Here is a 20,090-nt window from a genome sequence, read left to right on the forward strand (position 1 = left end):
AAAGTAAGCCACATTAATTTTTTGGTTTCCCAGTGCATATAAAAGTTATGTCTGCACTACACTATAGTCCATGAAGTGTGAAATAGCATTATGTCTAAAAATATGTATGTACCTTAATTAAAAATATTTTATTGTTTAAAAATGCTAATGATCAGTAGCCTTCAGTGAATGGTAATGTTTTTGCCTGTGGAGTGTCTTGCGTGCACATGAATTGCTGCTGACTGATCAGGGTGGTAGTTGCTGAAGATTGGGTTGACTATGGCAATTTCTTAAGACAAAAATGATGTTTGCCACATTGATTGACTCTTCTTTTCATGAATGATTTCTCTATAGCATGTAATGCTGTTTGACAGTATTTACCCACAGTAGAGCTTCTTTCAAAATTGGAGTCAGTTCTCTCAAGCCCTGTCACTGCTTTATCAACCAAGTTTATATAATATTCTAAACTTTTTGTTGTCATTTCAACAAAGTCACAGCATATTCACAGAGTAGATTCTATCTCAAGAAAGTACATTCTTTGCTCATCATAAAAAACAACTCCTTATCTGTTTGTTTTACCATGAGATTGCAGCAATTAAGTCCCATCTTCAGGCTCCATTTCTAATTCTAGTCTCAGTGTCATCTATGAGGGTTGGAATCAACTTCTTCCTAACTCCTGTTCATTTTGATATTTTGATCCCCTCCAATGAATCATGAATGTTCTTAATGGCACCTAGAATAATGAATCCTTTCCAGGAGATTTTCAATTGACAGATCTATTGGAGGAATCACTATCTATGGCAGCTTTAGCCTTATGAAGTGTATTTCTGAAATAATAAGACTTGAAAGTCAAAATTACTTCTTGATCCACAGGCTGCAGAATGGCTATTGTGTCAGCAGGCGTGAAAACAACATTTATCTGCTTGTACATCTCCATCAGAGCTCTTCGGTGTCCAGGTACATTGCCAATGAGCAGTAATATTTTGAAAGGAATTGGCTGGATGTGGTGGCTCACACCTGTAATCTTAGCACTTTGGGAGGCTGACGCAGGTGGATCACTTGGGTTCAGGAGTTTGAGACCAGACTGGGCAACATGGCAAAACCCCGTCTCTACTAAAAATACAAAAATTAGCAAGGCATGGTAGAGAGCTCCTGTAGTCTCAGCTACTTAGAGTGCTGAGGCAGGAGGATCACTTGAACCCAGGAGGTTGAGGCTGCAGTGAGCCAAGATGGTGCCACCGCACTCCAGCCTGGGTGACAAAAGTGAGACCCTGTCTCAAAAAAAAAAAAGAAGAAGAAAAGTAATCTATCTTTCTGAGTAGTAGGTATCAACAGTGGGCTTAAAATATTAGTAAACCATGCTGTGCTGTCAGCTGGGCTTTATTGTTCCATTTATAGAGCACAGGCAGAGTAGATTTAGCATAATTTTTGAGAGCCCTTTGATTTTCAAAATGGTCAGTGAATATTGGATTCAACTTAAAGTTATCAGCTGCATTAGCCCCTATTAAGAGAGTAAGCCTGCTGTTTGAAGCTAAGCATTGACTTTTTTCCCCTAGCTGTGAAAGTCTTGATATCTTCTTCCATTTCGTCTACATTGAAGATATGTTGTTTAGCTACTTCCTTCCATTATCTTAGCTAGATCTTCTGGATAAGTTGCTGCACCTTCTACATTAGCACTTGCTTCTTCACCTTGTACTTTTACGTTATAGAGATGGCTTCTTTTCTTAAACCTCATGAACCAATATCTGCTACCTTCCAACTTTTCTTCTGTATCTTCCTCACCTCTCTCAGCTTTAATAGAATTGAAGAGAGTTAGGGCCATATTCTAGATTACACACTGGGTTAAGAGAATGTTGTGGCTGGTTTGATCTATCCAGACCAATAAAACTTTCTGTGTCTCAGTAATAAGACTATTTTGCTTTCTTTTTATTTATGTGTTCATGAGAGTAGCACTTTTAATTTCTTACAAGAACTTTTCCTTTGCATTCACAACCTGGCTGTTTGGTTCAAGAGGCCTAGCTCTTAACCTATCTTGGTTTTTGACACAATTTCCTTACCAAGCATAATCATATGTATCTTTTCATTTAAAGTGAGAGACATATAACTCTTTATTTCACTTGAACACTTAGAAGCCATTATAGCATTATTAATTGGCCTAATTTCAATATTCTTATATCTCAAGGAATAGGGAGGCCTGGGGGCGGGGAGGGGGGGAGAGAGAGAGAGAGAGAGAGAGAGAGAGAGAGAGAGAGAGAGAGAGAGATGGGGGATGGGCTGGGTGGTTGAGCAGTCAGAACCCACACAACATACATTGATTAGGTTTGCATCTTGTATGGGTGCAGTTTATGGTGCCCACAACAATTACAGTAGTAACATCACAGATCACCATAGTAGACATAATAATAATAAACAAGTGTGAAATAGTATCAGAATTGCCAAAATGTGACATATAGAAATGAAGTGAGCACATGCTATTGGAAAAACGGCACCAATAGACTTGCTGAATGCAGGCTTGCCACAAACCTTTGATTTATAAAAAATGCAATAACTGCAAAGTGCAAGAAGGCAAAGCAAAATAAAAGTATGCCTGTAGAAGGCACTCAAAAATATGTTGAATGAGTGAGTGAGGAGAAAGAATTCTCTTATGTGGTAAGCCTTTAAAATCAAATTCCTTTTTGAAGAAATGTAATTTTTATGCAGTCTTTTGTAGTGGTACAGCTATTATGTATATTGATAATTGCCTAAATATTAAATGGCACAGAATGAAATCTTTAATGTAGTCACTGTTCTAGAAGTGCTTCAAATGTAACCAGCAACCAAAATCACCAGACCCCCAACTTCCAAAGTTTTATTACCTGTGTGGGCAGCCTCCAATTTAATGTGGTATGGGAGTCATTGATGACTATGCTTCTTATTACTTCTTTACTGTCATTTCTTATCTACATACTCTGATATATGGGACATTCATATAAGCTTTCAAATCTCTAGTGTAACTAAATGGGTAATATAGTAAGGCTTTTATTATCTAAACAATGTTTATTGAAAAGAGTTTGCCTGTAAGTATTTGTAAGTGTATTATCTTTCAAAAAAATTTGGTTTATATAATTCTTACAGCCACAATGTTATAAAGGCCACACTGAAGCCAGTGCCTTGTCTTTGGCTGTACCTCTATTTATTTTCTATTGTATTCTATTTTTGTTCTTCATTGGGTCTTTTTATGCAGGCAGTCATAATTTTGTCTTCTAAAAATGTTTTTACAGGTTAAAGCCTTTCTTGCTTCATAATATACACATTAACAGGCATTTTGGTCACTATAACAAGTGTAATATTGTGTTTAGCCCTTGTCATAGATATCTTTTTCTCATCTTAATATGTCACTCCTATTTTTGTAACTCTTCTTTTGTTACTTGCCGTGGGTATGTATTGCTAGTGAGTTTTAAATTCCAGCTCCTGAGTTCCTTGTACTTACAGCTTACTATTGCTACTTAAAAATGCTACTTCAAAAACTTGAGAATTTGCTACTCTAAAAACTTGAGAACTTTAGAAGTCAGAACTAATAGAAGAAAAAGAGTCTTATACATCATATGAATTTGATAAAGTTGGAAATGTCTCCTATAAACAGAAAGATTGAGAATAACAGAAATCTACCTAAAAGATATGTCAGAACAAACAAAAAATTCAATTACTGTTTAAAAGATGATTCATATTAATTATAGAGTAACTTGATATATCAGAGCCCTGTTAAATCATTTCAGGGAAATTGGGCATCATCAAGCAATAGAAAGAAACTGTTTTCATATTAGCCAACCTTTCAAGTGTGTGTTATCTATTAATGTCATATATGTTGGAATGTCAATATGTTGGTATACCTCCTGCTTCTTGGATATGTGTGTGAAAAGTATATGGCACTTATGAAGAAACAGGCCTTACCTGAAATACTTAATGTTTCTGTTGCTAGCTTTTTAACTTTGGGCAGGTTAGTTTAATTTTCTGACCTTCAGCTATTGCATATGAAGTATGTCATATAAAGTCTTCATTTGCCATATGACGACAGTTTGTCCAAGGTCTCAGATAGTGACTAATTTTATGATAATAAATAATAGTTCACTGCACTAAAAATGCCTGATGATCAAATGTAGGTTGTAGAAGTTTTCTTTAATAGCTTTTTTTTTTTTTTTGAGAGGGAGTCTTGCTCTGTCACCCAGGCTGGAGTTCTGTGGCATGATCTCAGCTCACTGTAACCTCCACCTTCTGGGTTCAAGTGATTCTCCCGCCTCAGATTCCTGAGTAGCTGGGACTGCAGGCAAGTGCTACCATGCCCAGCTAATCTTGGTATTTTTAATAGGGACGGGGTTTCGCCATGTTGACCAGGCTGATCTTAAACTGCTCACCTCAAGTGATCTACCTGCCTTGGCCTCCCAAAGTTCTGGGATTACAGGCGTGAGCCACCGTGCCTCCTTTAATAGCTATTTAGTGTGGACTCTTTAGCTATTTACAGAATTGTTTTGGACATTATATGAGCATGTTTATGAGCACTTGCTATACTAATGAAGGGGAATATAGTATTTAGATAGTGAGGCAGGATAAAGGCATAAAAAGATAAATAATCATAGAGGATAACATTTATTAAGTGTCAGATGCTATAGGAGATTAGAAGAGGGAATAGTTATGGAGAGCTGTTTTGGAGGCTGCCATGGAAGAAGGGGATTAGATAAGCAGAGAGAAGGCTGAGGATAACCTTGACTTTCCCCAACTGTAAAATGGAGATATTACTTGCCCCATAAGGTTGTTGTAAGGATTCAATGAAATAAAATGTTTAAAGTATCTAAAATAAATGTAGTGCTTTGTGACTATGTAATGTAACTGCTACTATGGTTTTTTTTTTTTTTTTTTCTGGACTTAATATAAGTGGTTCTTTCTGTCATCTTTAAAATTTTTCTCTCCCAGATGCCTGATAACTTGGAGATGACGTATAGTTTTCATCTTAAATACCAACTGACTACCTGGAACATAATGTTGAAAAGATTCTCAGAATGTACCTGGTTTTAGTAGGGAAGAATGCTATGATCAATTACTGGTGACAAGGCACATATAAAATAGACTGGAGGCAGGAAATGGTTGTGTATGGATTGTTGGAGTAACAGTATGTAAACTGTGTTTATTATCTTAGCTTTAAGTCCTAGTATGTCTTACTTGTTTCTAGCCTTCCTTTTACTTCATTCTGTTAAGCTTACTAATATAAGACGGCAAGTTTTAGAAGTGAGATACCAAGTTTATATCTGTACTCAGTGAATTAGCCCCAGAATAGAAAAGAATCTGATGTATCACCCCTGCTCCAAAATATCCCTTTTGCATTCTTTCCCATTTATATTCTAGTGAGCTAACAGTTTCTATTTAAAAAATACTTAGATCCTCTGAAAAACTGAAGTTCTCAGTGTGATCTACTTGAGCCAGATTATTTTCCTAATGAAGTCTATCCACGTGAGAAAATGAGACTTTTGATTGTGGAAAGGATGAATTGGAAAAGAGGGGCATTTTTTTAAAACTGAAAAATAGGTTGGATTAAAAGAAAGATATGCCTGAATGGCTTTCAGCTTTTAGATGGTAGGATGCCTGAGATGGGGACAGTAGGGTTCCAAGATGGTACAAAAGGGGAAAGTATGCTGAAGATAAATGGAATTTTAATATTAAGAGTAACAGAAGCCATAACATTACAAAAACATGATTTTCTTCATAGTCTTATTTTCTGCTCCTTTCTCAAATTTTCTACATCCTCCTTCATTTCCACTTTTAGATGCAGCATTATTTTATTGCCTTTTGGCTATTCAGGTTGATGGTTCCAGTTTTGAGTTTTGACCCATTCCACTTTCTAGTCTTTACTTACCTTCTCTCTTTAAATCCTTCTTTTCTTCTAGGTAAATAGGTAGAGCATTGTAAACCTCTTCTGGTACTAGTATTTTTTGGTGGAATCACTTTGTCTCACACAGACACATAAAGTTCTTCTGCGAGAACAATTATGCGTCTGACTCCTTTTCTTGCATCTGATTTCTCATTAGAAAGGACCTTGGTTTCAGAAAGGAAGGACTAGAGAAGTAGCTGGTGAGAAGTGAAACTGTAAAATTTGTACTGGATACCCTTTCCTTTCTGAACATTCTTGTACCTTTGCATGTCTTTTCTTTAAGATACGAATAAAGGCTTATTTTTTATGAAACTTTAAAAATAAATATTTTTTCTTTTACTTTGCCCTGTGTTTGAATATTATTTAAAATTTATAACATGAAGTTGTATATTCTTGATTATACTCTCTGTCACCATGTTAAAAAATGGATTTAATGCCTCTAGTTAAATGATTTCAGGTTATAATGTTGTTTTAGACATATATTCCTGAACCATGGTGTTCAGCTACATTTAAAACTATTTTTGGAGCCAGGGAACAGAGTAGAAAGTACAAAGGTTTCTAAGGCTTATTGCTAATACCAAGTACATGGTAACATCTACCACATAGTTGATTCACGAACAATGGGATTCCTATAAAAAGAAGATCTGCTTCTAGATCAGAGTTATCCCTGGAACATGTAAAGATGTCAACTTTAGTAGGAAGATATAAAGCAGCTGTTCTTATGCCTATTTCCTAGCTCTTTAGTTTGATGTGGTCACAGTGGCATTTATTCTAGCTTAACAATTAACTTATGATATAAAAGCTGTCCCTAGATTTGTTTGAAACCAACTGGTTACATACAAAAGGTTAAATTCACACCTATTAGAAAAGATAGAACTTTGTTGTAAGAGAGTGAGAAGGATGCAGCATTGTGACAACTGAAATAGTTTAACTTACATTAAGAATCTTTTATGCTTCAGTGCATGAGCTCTCATGAAAATATCAGGAGGTAGGAAATAATGATCTGTATCGTAAGTTCAGCTAATAATGGCCTCTTCAAAAAGCTGTTATTCACAGGGCAGTGGATTCCAAAGTTTCTTTGTTAACTTTCACTCGTTACTACGTTGTACGTTTTTCTATTAAGTTTATGTGGAGGGGTTGCTGTACGCATTTGTAAAAAATAAAATTCTGAGGCAAAGAAACTTATTTGTACCTGTAATCATGAGTTGTTGCTTAGAGTCTTTCTTATTTAACTAAAAAATATGACTTCAGACTATGCCAACATTTCATTTCTGGTAATTTTTTTTTTTTTTTTTCCCCCTCTGAGATGGAGTCTCGTTCTGTCGCCCAGGCTGGAGTGCAGTGGCGCGATCTTGGCTCACTATAGCCTCTGCCTCCTAGGTTCACACCACTCTCCTGCCTCAGCTTCCCAGGCAGCTGGGACTACAGGTGCTTGCCACCACGTCCGGCTAATTTTTTGTATTTTTAGTAGAGACGAGGTTTCGCAGTGTTAGCCAAGATGGTCTCGATCTCCTGACCTCATGATCCACCCGCCTCGGCCTCCCAAAGTTCTGGGATTACAGGTGTGAGCCACTGCATCTGGCCCATTTCTGGTAATTTTTATAACTAAAGCAAAATGCTTTTAGGCAATGTTAATTTTATTTACTGATGCATAAGAAAAGATAACTATTTTAGTTGCCACAATGCTGCATCCTTCTCACTCTATTACAACAAAGTTCTATCTTTTCTAATATCTTTGCTTATGACTTTCTCTTTAATGTATATGCTGTACATTTTTAGTTCAGTGTGCTTTCTTTTAAATTTTCCATATCATCCTTCTGCAGGGGCCATGCTAATCTTCTGTATCATTCCAGTTTCAGTTTATGTGCTGCCAAAGTGCACATTTAATACAGTGATGAATCTGCTCACATTTCTGAGCTTTCAATTTATAATTTATCATTTATGAACTACAAGAATTAAAATATGCATTAAAATTATTTTTTTTTTTTTTTTTTTGGAGACGGAGTCTCGCTCTATCACCCAGGCTGGAGTGCAGTGGCCGGATCTCGGCTCACTGCAAGCTCCGCCTCCCGGGTTTACGCCATTCTCCTGCCTCAGCCTCCCGAGTAGCCGGCGCCCGCCACCTTGCCCGGCTAGTTTTTTGTATTTTTTAGTAGAGACGGGGTTTCACCGTGTTAGCCAGGATGGTCTCGATCTCCTGACCTCGTGATCCGCCCGTCTCGGCCTCCCAAAGTGCTGGGATTACAGGCTTGAGCCACCGCGCCCGGCCTTAAAATTATTTTTTAATGTTTATATTTATTTTATTTTATTATACTTTAAGTTCTGAGATACACGTGCAGAATGTGCAGGTTTGTTACATATGTATACGTGTGCCATGGTGGTTTGCTGCATCTGTCAACCTGTCATCTAGGTTTTAAGCCCCGCATGCATTAGGTTATGTGTTCTAATGTTATCCCTCCCCTTGCCCCCCACCCGCCGACAGGCCCTGGTATGTGATGTTTCCCTCCCTGTGTCCATCTGTTCTCATTGTTCAACTACTATTTATAATTGAGAACATGCAGTGTTTGGTTTTTTTGTTCCTGTGTTAGTTTGCTGAGAATGATGGTTTCCAGCTTTATCCATGTCCCTGCAAAGGACATGAACTCATCATTTTTTATGGCTGCATAGTATTCCGTGGTGTATATGTGCCACATTTCCTTTATCCAGTCCATTGATGAGCATTTGGGTTAGTTCCAGGTCTTTGCTATTGTAGATAGTGCTGCAATAAACATACATGTCCATGTGTCTTTATAGTAGAATGATTTATTATCCTTTGGGTATATACCCAGTAATGGGATTGCTGGGTCAAATGGTACACCAACAGTGTAAAAACGTCCCTATTTCCCCACATCCTCTCCAACATCTGTTGTTTCTTGACTTTTCAATGATCGCCATTTTAACTGGCTTGAGATACTATCTCATTGTGGTTTTGATTTGCATTTCTCTAATGAGCAGTGATGATGAGTATTTTTTCATATGTTTGTTGGCTACATTAATGTCTTCTTTTGAGAAGTGTCTGTTCATATCCTTCACCCACTTTTTGATGGGGTTTTTTTTTTCTTGTAAATTTGTTTAAGTTCCTTGTAGATTCTGTTTATTAGACCTTTGTCAGATGGGTAGATTACAAAAATTTTCTCCCATTCTGTAGGTTGCCTGTTCACTCTGATGATAGTTTTCTTTTGCTGTGTAGAAGCTCTTTAGTTTAATTAGATCCCATTTGTCAATTTTGGCTTTCGTTGCCATTGCTTTTGGTGTTTTAGTCAGGAAGTCTTTGCCCATGCCTATGTCCTGAATGGTATTGCCTAGGTTTTTTTCTGGGGTTTTTATGGTCTTAGGTCTTATATTTAAGTCTTTAGTCCATCTTGAGTTAATTTTTGTATAAGGTGTAAGGAAGGGGTCCAGTTTCAGTTTTCTGTGTACGGCTAGCCAGTTTTCCCAACACTGTTTATTAAATAGGGGATCCTTTTCCCATTGCTTGTGTCAGGTTTGTCAAGGGTCAGATGGTCGTAGATGTGTGGTATTATTTCTGAGCCCTCTGTTCTGTTCCATTGTTCCATATATCTGTTTTGGTACCAGTACCATGCTGTGTTGGTTACTGTAGCCTTGTAGTATAGTTTGAAGTCAGGTAGCATGATACCTCCAGCTTTGTTCTTTTTGCTTAGGATTGTCTTGTCTATGTGGGTTCTTTTTTGGTTCCATATGAAATATAAAGTACCTTTTCCTAATTTTGTGAAGAAAGTCAATGGTAGCTTGATGGGAATAGCATTCAATCTATAAATTACTTAGGGCAGTATGGCCATTTTCACGATATTAAGTCTTCATATCCATGAACATGGGCTATTTTTCCATTTGTTTGTGTCCTCTCTTATTTCCTTGAGCAGTGGTTTGTAGTTCTCCTTGAAGAGGTCCTTCACATTCCTTGTATGTTGGATTCCTAGGTATTTTATTCTCTTTGAAGCAATTGTGAATGGGAGTTCACTCATGATTTGACTCTCTGTTTGTCTGTTATTGGTGTATAGGAATGCTTGTGATTTTTGCACATTAATTTTATATCCTGAGACTTTGCTGAAGTTTCTTATCAGCTTAAGGAGCTTTTGTACTCAGACAATGGTTTTTTTTTTTTTTTTAAATATACCATCATGTCATCTGAAAACAGAGAGTTTCTTAATCCTGAGTTCTAATTTGATTGCACCGTGGTTGCAGAGACCGTTTGTTATGATTTCTGTTCTTTTGCATTTGCTGAGGAGTGTTTTACTTCAAAGTATACGGTCAATTTTAGAATCAGTGCCATGTGGTTCTGAGAAGAATGTATATTCTGTTGATTTGGGGTGGAGAGTTCTGTAGATGTCTATTAGGTCTGCTTGGTCCAGAGCTGAGTTCAAATCCTGAATCTCCTTGTTAATTTTCTGTCTTGTTGATGTGTCTAATATGGACAGTGCGGTGTTAACGTCTCCCACTATTACTGTGTGGGAGTCTAAGTCTCTTTGTAGATCTCTAAGAACTAGCTTTATGAATCTGGGTGCTTGTGTATTGGGTGTATATTTGTTTATGATAGTGCTTTTTGTTGAATTGATCCATTTACCATTATGTAATGGCAGTCTTTGTCTCTTTTTTGATCTTTGTTGGTTTAAAGTCTGTTTTATCAGAGACTAGGATTGTACCCCTGCTTTTTTTTTTTTTTTCTTTCCATTTTCCTGGTAAATATTCCTCTATCCGTTTATTTTGAGCCTATGTGTGTCTTTGCATGAGATGGGTCTCCTGAATACAGCACATTGATGGGTCTTGACTCTTTATCCAATTTGCCAGTCTGTGTCTTTTAATTGGGGCATTTAACCCATTTATATTTAAGGTAAAAAAAATATATATATAAATATATATAAAAATATATATAAATATATATATATATAAATAAATATATATATAAATGTGTGTGTGTGTATATATGTATGTTTTGTTTTGTTTTTTGAGACAAAACTCCAGCCCAGGCTGGAGTGCAGTAGTGCAATCTTGGCTCACTGCAACCTCCGCCTCCTGGATTCAAATAATTCTTCTGCCTCAGCCTCCTTAGAAGCTGGGACTACAGGTGTGCACCACCACACTCAGCTAAATTTTGTATTCTTAGTAGAGCTGTGGTTTCTCCATATTGGTCAGGCTGGTCTTGAACTCCTGACCTTGTGATTTGCCTGCCTTGGCCTCCCAAAGTGCTGGGATTACAGGCGTGAGCCACTGCTCCCAGCCAAGGTTAATATTGTTGTGTGTGAATTTGATCATGATGCTAGCTGGTTATTTTGCATATTAGTTGATGTGGTTTCTTTATAGTGTCATTGGTCTTTATATTTTGGTATGTTTTTGCAGTGGCTGGTACTGGTTTTTCCTTTCCATATTTAGTGCTTTCTTCAGGAGCTCTTGTACAGAGGCCTGGTGGTGACAAAATTCCTCAGCATTTGCTTGTCTCTAAAGGATTTTATTTCTCTTTCACTTATGAAGCTTAGTTTGGCTGTATATGAAATTCTGGGTTGAAAATTCTTTTCTTTAAGACTGTTCAATGTTGGCCCCCACTCTCTTCTGGCTTGTAGGGTTTCTGCAGCGAGATCTACTATTAGTCTGATGCGCTTCCCTTTGTAGGTAATCTGACCTTTCTCTCTGGCTTCCCTTAACATTTTATCCTTCATTTCAACCTTGGTGAATCTGACGATTCTGTGTCTTGGGGTTACTCTTATCGACGGTTATGTTAGTGGTGTTTGTATTTCCTGAATTTGAATGTTTGCCTTTCTTGCTGGGTTGGGGAAGTTCTCCTGGATAGTATCCTGAAGAGTGTTTTCCAACTTGGTTCCATTCTCCCCAAGTGCAACTTGGTTCCACTTTCATGTACACCAATCAGTCATAGGTTTAGTCTTTACACATAGTCCCATATTTCTTGAAGGCTTTGTCCTTTCCTTTTCATTCTTTTTTCTGTAATCTTGTCTTCATGCTTTATTTCGTTAAGTTGATCTTCAATCTCTGATATCCTTTCTTCCACTTGATCGATGCAGGTATTAATACTTGTGTATGCTTCATGAAGTTCTCGTGCTTTGTTTTTCAGCACTATCAGATCATTTATCTTCTTCTCTAAACTGGTTATTCTAGTTAGCATTTCCTGTAACCTTTTATCAAGGTTCTTAGCTTCCCTCCATTGACTTAGAAAATGCTCCTTTAGTGCGCAGGAATTTGTTATTATTACCCACCTTCTGCCTACTTCTGTCAATTTGTCATACTCTTTTCTCCGTTCAGTTTTGTGCACTTTCTGGAGAGGAGTTGTGATCATTTGGAGGAGAAGAGGCATTCTGGTTTTGGAATTTTCTGCATTTTTGCGCTGGGTTTTCCTCATCTTTGTGGATTTATCTGTCTTTGATCTTTGATACTGATGACCTTAGGATAGGTTTTTTGCATGGGCGTGCTTTTTGTTGATGTTGATATTATTGCTTTCGGTTTATTAGTTTTTCTTCTAACAGTCAGGCCCCTCTTCTGCAGGTCTGCTGGAGTTTGCTAGAGGTCCACTCCAGACCCTGTTTGCCTGGGTATCACCAGCGGAGGCGCAGAACAGCAAAGATTGCTGCCTGCTACTTCCTCTGGAAGCTTCGTCCCAGAGGGGCACCCACCAGATGCCAGCTGGAGCTCTCCTGTATGAGGTGTCTATCAACTCCTGCTGGGAGGTATCTCCCAGTCAGGAGACACAGGTGTCAGGGACCCACTTGAGGAGGTAGTCTGTCCGTTAGCAGAGCTCGAATGCTGTGCTAAGAGATCCCCTCCTTTCCTTAGAGCCAGGAGGCAGGAATGTTTAAGTCTGCTGAAGCTGCGCCCACAGCCACCCCTTCCCCCAGGTGCTCTGTCCCAGGGAGATGGGGATTTTATCTATAAGCCCCTGAATGGGGCTGCTGCCTTTCTTTCAGAGATCCCCTGCCCAGCGAGGAAGAATCTCAGTCTGAACTTCCTGGCGGCTTCCTTAATATGGTGAGGGGAAAATCACCTACTCTAACCTCAGTATTGTTTGTCGCCCCTCTCTGCGCTAAGCTCTGTTGTCCCAGGTCAACTTCAGACTGGCGTGCTGGCAGTGAGAATTTCAAGCCAGTGGATCTTAGCTTGCAGGGCTGTGTGGGGGTGGGACTCACTAAGACCACTTGGCTCCTGGCTTCAGCCCCTTTCCAGGGGGAGTGAACGGTTCTGTCTCACTGGGATTCCAGGTGCCACTGGGGTATGAAGAAACACTGCTGCAACTAGCTCTGTGTCTGCCCAAGCAGCTGCCCAGTTTTGTGCTTGAAACCCAGGGCCCTGGTGGTGTAGGCACTCAAGGGAATTTCCTGGTCTACAGGTTACAAAAACCGTGGGAAAAGCCTAGTAGCTGAGCTGGATAGCACAGTCCCTCAGGACTTCCTTTGGCTAGGGGAGGGAGGTCCCCAGCCCCTTGCACTTCCCAGGTGAGACGATGCCCTACCCTGCTTCTGCCTACCCTCAGTGGGCTGCCCTCACTGTCTAACCAGTTCCAGTGAGATGAACTGGGTACCTCAGTTGGAAATGCAGAAATCACCTGCCTTCTGCATTGGTCTCGCTGGGAGCTGCAGACCAGAACTGTTCCTATTTCACCATCTTGCCCTGCTCCTTGTTTATTAAATTTTAAAATGATTTTTATTTATTTTATTTTTAGAGATGGGGTCTCACTGTGTTACTCAGGCTGGACTCAAACTCCTGGGCTCAATTGACTCTCGCACCTCAGCCTCCTGAGTAGCCAAGACTATAGGCATGTACCACTGTGCCTGGCTTTATTTTTATTTTTAATTGATATGTAATTGTATATATTTATGGTGCACAATTTTATGTGTCAGTATATATATTGCATTGTATCATAATTAAATCAAGGAAATGAGATTAATCACTTCAAACATTATTTCCTTGTTGTGGGAACATTTAAAATATTATAAGCTATTTTGAGATACATAATACATTATTGTTAATGCATGTAGGATTTGAATTTCTGTGTCTGGCTTATTTCACTTAATGTCCTCCAGGCTTATTCATGTTTGTGAAAATGACAGAATTTCATTCCTTTTTTTTTCTTTTAAAACTTTTATGTTTGCAAGTTCATATGAAGGTTTGTTACTTAGCTAAATATGTCACAGGGGTTTGTTGTACATATTATTTCATTTCCCAGATATTAAACCTAGTACTCGATAGTTATATTTTTTGCTCTCTTCCTCCTCCCATTTTCCCCTGTCAGGTAGACCCCACTGTCTGTTGTTTCCTTCGTTGTGTCTGTAAGTCCTTATCATTTAGCTTCCACTTGTAAGTGAGAACACGTGGTATTTGGGTTTCTGTTCCTGCATTAGTTTGCTAAGGATGATGGCCTCCAGCTCCATCCATCTTCCTGCAAAAGACATGATCTTTTTTTTTTTTTTTTTTTTTTTGTGACTGCCTAGTATTCCATGGTATATATGTACCACATTTTCTTTATGCAATCTGTCATTGATGGGTATTTAGGTTGATTTAATGTCTTTGGTATCGTGAATAGTGCTGCAGTGAACATTCGTGTGCATGTGTCTTTATGGTAGAATGATTTATATTCCTCTGGGTATATGCCCAGTAATGGAATTGCTGGGTTGAATGGTAATTCTGTGTTTAGCTCTTTGAGGAATCACCATATGCTTTCCAGAATGGTTGAGCTAACTTACACTTCCATCACCAGTGTGTAGGTGTTGTCTTTTCCCCGTAACCTTGCCAACATCTGTAATTTTTTGGTATTTTAATAATAGCCATTCTGACTGGTGTGAGTTGGTATCTCATTGTGGTCTTTATTTACATTTCTCTCATGATCAGTGATTTTGATTTTTTTTTTCATATGTGTGTTTTTCATGTATGTCTTCTTCTGAGAAATATCTGTTCATGTCCTTTGCCCACTTTTAATGGGGTTGTTTGTTTTTCTCCTGTAAATTTAACTTCCTTATAGAGGCTTGATATTAGACCTTTGTCAGATGTATAATTTACAAAGGTTTTCTACCATTTTATAGGTTGTCTGTTTACTCTGTTGATAGTTCCTTTTGCTGTGCAGAATCTCTTAAGTTTAATTAGATCCCACTTTTCAATTTTTGCTTTTGTCGTGATTGCTTTTGCTTTCTTTGTCATGAAATTTTTGCCTATTCCTATGTCCAGGATGGTAATACCTAGGTTGTCTTCCAGGATTTTTATAGTTTTGGCTTTTACATTTAAGTCTTTAATCCATCTTGAGTTGATTTTTATATGTGGTGTAAGAAAGGGTTCCAGCTTCAATCTTCTACTTATGACTAGCCACTTATCCCAGCACCTTTTATGGAATAGAGAATCTTTTCCCCATTGCTTGTTTTTGTCAGCTTTATTGAAAATCAGATGGTTGTAGTTGTGTGGCCTTATTTCTGGGCTCTTTATTCTGTTCCATTGGTCCATGTGCCTGCTTTTGTACCAATAGCATGCTGTTTTGGTTACGGTAGCCCTTTGAAGTTGGGCTATAGTTTGAAGTTGGGTAGCATGATTCCTCCAGCTTTGTTTTCTTGCTTAGAATTGCCTTGGCTATTTGGGCTATTTTTTGGTTGCCTGTGAATTTTAAAATAGTTTTTTCTAGTTCTGCGAAGAATGTCATTGGTAGATTGATAGGAATAGCATTGAATATGTAAATTGCCTTGGGGAGTATAGCCATTTTAATGTTATTGATTCTTCCTATCCATGAGCATGGGATGCCTCTCCATTTATTTGTCTCATCTCTGTGTTCTTTGAGCAGTGTTTTGTAATTCTCATTGTAGAGATTTTTCACCTCCCTAGTTAGTTGGATTTCATTCTTTTTAGTGGGTGAATAGTATTCTGTTGTGTCTATATACCAACTTTTCTTTATCCATTCATCTATTGTTGGACGTTTAGGTTGATTTCATATCTTGACTGTTGTGAATAGTGCTGCAGTAAACATAGGAGTGCAGATATCTCTTTGACATACTGATATCATGTTAAGCAAATATTAGCAGACTAAATTCAGCATTGTATAAAATAACTACATTAAAATTAAATTGGGTTTAATCCGGGAAAGCAAGTTTGGTTCCAAATTAGGAAAAATCTCTTAGTGTAACTCACCGTTTTAGTAGATCAAAAGTGAAAAAGCATGTGATAATTCAGATTCTTTAATCTGTATTCATATGGTAATTGAAGAAAATGGCAGAAAATATTGCCAACCCTGGTAGTGAAAGGTTATAATTGGATGCTTTGGAAAGAATTGAGAAAATTACATAGAAGAAATATATTGCTTTCAAATTAGGTATGGGGAGATTGAGCTAGTTAGTTTAGTCAGAAATTAAAGAAGGAAACTATAAACATACACTCTTTGTGTATTCCTTAATGAAGGACCATGGCTTTTTCTATGAGTAGGGATTCAATGAATGAAGTATGGCAGAGGATTTCTTTCTTTTTTTATTTTTTTGAGTTGGAGTCTTGCTCTGTTGCCCAGGCTGGAGTGCAGTGGCACGATCTTGGCTCACTGCAATATCCGCCTTCCAGGTTCCAGGTTCATGCCATTCTCCTGCTTCAGCCTCCTGAGTAGCTGGGACTACAGGTGCCTGCCACCACACCTGGCTAAGTTTTTGTATTTTTAGTAGAGACGGGGTTTCACCATGTTAGCCAGGATGGTCCCGATCTCCTGACCTCGTGATCCGCCCTCCTCGGCCTCCCAAAGCTCTGGGATTACAGGCATCAGCCAACGCGCCTGGCCGAGGATTTCTTATATAATCCATGCATATATGCTTTATACAGCTTTCAGTCTCAGTCTCTTGTCTCTTTACAGAGGGGAAAAACCCTGAAGAACATATCTTGAAATCTGAAAACAGGATACTACTAGGTTTTATGACTTTGTTCTAAACTTTTTGCTCAATACTTGTCCAAATCATACTAATTAAGATGGCTTCTGTGGTAGTTTGTTATGGTAGAGAAGTAGGATATGAAAGCAAGAGTGGGTGTGAAGGTGATTGCATAGTTTGATACAACAAATTGTATTTTATTGTAACCGTTTGTTGCCTATATAAAGATTTTTTTTTATTTCACCATAAGCAGTAGATTGCTTTTCTCTACAGATTAATGCAATTTTTCATCTCAGATTTCAAAATTGAGTTTGTCTACTTTTGTGGATTTTTATACTTTTTAACCTAAGTAAAGGAACAAATAACTAGTAACACTCCAGTGTAGGAAGGACTGATTAGATGTGTGTGTGTGCATGCAAATATACACATATATGTATGTACATATTAGATTAGCATATATATAAAATTTTTATATTTATGTATCTTTGTATATGATTAAAATTGGTAGGCAAAATTAGTTACTGAGGCTATTTTTTAGAAAAATTGTAAAATTGTAGTAGAGTTATTTTATTGAGGCTATATATATTTTTTTGAGACAGAGCCTTGCTCTGTCACCCAGCTGGAGTGCAGTGGCACAATGTGGGCTCACTGCAACCTCTGCCTCCCAGGTCCAAGCGATTCTTTCATGTTAGCCTCCTGAATAGCTGGGACTATAGGCGTGTACCACCATGCCCAGCTAATTTTTGTATTTTTAGTAGAGACAGGATTTCACCATGTTGGCTAGGCTGATCTTGAACTCCTGACCTCAAGTGATCCACCCACCTCGGCCTCCCAAAGTGCTGGGATTACAGGTGTGAGCCATTGTGCCTGATACTGAGGCTGTTTTTTAGAAACCTATTTAAAATTGTATTTGAATTATTTCTTAATAAAATTATGTCTCAACTATTTATCAATGTTGTGTCTATTGGAAATAGTAGTAGTATGCTTGATATAATGTTTAAACTGTTGCAAATTGAGGTATATTTAGTTGAAAGTTAAATTGCACAATATGAGCAGCCTATTTGTATTTCCAGTTTGGTATTCTTTGATCCTGGAAGGATGGATGGGCAAAGGGGAGATGTTAGTCAAGTGGTGCAAAGTTTCAGTTAGACGGGGGAGTAAGTTCCAGTGATCTGTTGCATAGCATGGTGACTATTGTTAACAATCATTTTTTGTATATTTCAGCATTGTTAAAACAGTAGACTTTAAATGTTTTTACTGCAAAGAAAGAAGTAAGTGAGGTGATGTGGAATGCTAATTGGCGTGGTTTTATTATTTATTTTTATTATTCTACCACAATGTAGACAAGTATCATAACATTACATTGTACCACATAAACATATGCAATTTCTGTTAATTGAAAAAATAATATTTCTAAAAAGATGAAAAAAAAAACCCAATTCATAATGTTTACGTATTGTGTTTTATTCTTCTAAAAGAGAGGATTTTTTTTTTCTTTTTTCCAGGCAACCTAATGAGGCCTCTCTTGAATTATGGTATTGCTTGGTGAGCATATATTTTTTTTAATGTTTCTTTTCTGAATAATATTGATTAATTTATACAAATTAGTTGTATTTTTATATTACTGTTGCAGTATGTCTATGGGCTTTCTGATTGAAGAAAATGAACCAGTAGTTTGGAGAGGCCTTATGGTAATGTCGGCCATTGAGAAACTGTTGAGGCAGGTAAGAATATTGCCTTAAATATCATTTTATCATTGGCAGAGCTGCGGTTAATACATTTGCTGATTGGAGAATTGTTAAAATTTGCATTCAGGAATCAGTTGATGCTATGAATGTATAATGTGTAATATGGCACCTAATGAGTTAATGTGGTGCCAAGACCAAACTTCACTGTTAACATGATTTAATCTTTCCCATTGTTTGTGAGTACTAAAAATTCTATTGTCTTACTGAATACTGTTTTCTTGCTTTGGCTGTGTCTGCAGTAAGAAGAGCAAATCTATTTTTATAAGTAATCTGCCACCTTTAGGTTTGTGGTTAATCTCATTGTAGTCAATATTGAGTTATAAGGGCAGTGTAGAAATCGTCAGATGTAGAAAAAAATTATATAAACTGTGGTACTTGTGATTTAAAATTGCTCCAGAAAAAAGTGAAATTTTGTTTTGAGAATATATAGTTATATATTTGCATGTGTAATATCTGTCCAATCAACTTTAATTTAGCCTTAAGAAAAGAAGAGAACATTTGATTGGATAATCTAAAAATATCATTTGGGCTATATGTTATTTATAGTTGGCTTGGAATAAGTTTTATTTTTTTTCTTAGTAGATGCGAGTTTGTAATTGTCTTCTAGGTAAAAGTTAAAAGTAATTTGCATTTATTTCATCAACTTTTAACAGTTACCTTTTATTTATTCAGATTCTACTTTGGGTCAGGAACCATACAATAGGTTGATGATTCTAATGGTAAATACTCCTATATTCATTTTCAGGTGTACAATTTAGATGAAATATGTCTTGAACTCTGAAACTGTTCTTTTTTCACTATAACATCTTGCCTTTCTACCACTTTTGCTGCTTGAATTGTGATAAGTGTGCTGTTTGATTTTTGGTCCTAGTAATTTAAGTCTCTTGGTTTCCTTTTCTCCTCTTTTACTCTCAGATCCCATAGTTAGTCATTTCACTTAAACTCACCAAACCACCCCATTCCCACCAATTCCTTTGTGACCTTGACCTTTATTTGTCTTGATTAACCAACCTGTTTTCTCTAATGCTAAATACCATCAGATAATGTAGAATAGTTGTGTTAATTGCCTGCATTATATATATTTGATGTTTGAATTTAGCTACCTCCACAACACTTCAGCATCAGATTTTACACGTTGTTATTCTCAAAAAATATTCAGGGAATTTGGTAGTCTAGCAGAGGTCCAAATGAAGGTTTGGCAAAAACAAGCTCTCTGACACATAAATTGTATAGAAGTTACAGTTTATTGGCCAGGTGCAGTGGCTCACGCCTGTAATCCCAGCACTTTGGAAGGCCGAGATGGGCGAATCACAAGGTCAGAAGATTGAGACCATCCTGGCTAACACGGTGAAACCCCGTCTCTACTAAAAATACAAAAAGATTAGCCCCACTTGGTGGCCAGCGCCTGTAGTCCCAGCTACTCGGGAGGCTGAGGCAGGAGAGTAGTGTGAACCTGGAACCTGGGAGGCGGAGCTTGCAGTGAGCTGAGATGGCGCCACTGCACCCCAGCCTGGGCGACAGAGCAAGAATCCATCTCAGAAAAAAAAAAAAAAAAGTTACAGTTTATTTTGAGAAGCTTGGTGG

At 37.6% G+C, this 20,090-nt stretch overlaps 1 protein-coding gene and 1 non-coding gene across 6 annotated transcripts in view; one reads left to right on the plus strand and one right to left on the minus strand.

The window, feature by feature from the left end:
• Positions 1–20,090, plus strand: part of NUBPL (NUBP iron-sulfur cluster assembly factor, mitochondrial) — a 363,982-nt gene that overhangs the window by 90,067 nt on the left and 253,825 nt on the right. For 3 of the 5 annotated variants that reach the window (XM_073010899.1, XM_073010898.1, XM_073010902.1), the window contains 3 exons: positions 853–936; positions 18,264–18,303; positions 18,392–18,482. In XM_073010899.1, the coding sequence (XP_072867000.1) occupies positions 853–936; positions 18,264–18,303; positions 18,392–18,482 (215 nt within the window). The remainder of the gene's footprint in view (positions 1–852; positions 937–18,263; positions 18,304–18,391; positions 18,483–20,090) is intronic. The other 2 variants (XM_073010901.1, XM_073010903.1) reach the window with 1 other exon arrangement.
• Positions 7,656–7,759, minus strand: LOC140710151 (U6 spliceosomal RNA). The gene has a single exon (XR_012091113.1). It is a non-coding gene; the product is annotated as a U6 spliceosomal RNA (small nuclear RNA).

Source organism: Chlorocebus sabaeus, chromosome 24 (assembly GCF_047675955.1).
Source record: "Chlorocebus sabaeus isolate Y175 chromosome 24, mChlSab1.0.hap1, whole genome shotgun sequence".
NCBI lineage: Eukaryota > Metazoa > Chordata > Mammalia > Primates > Cercopithecidae > Chlorocebus > Chlorocebus sabaeus.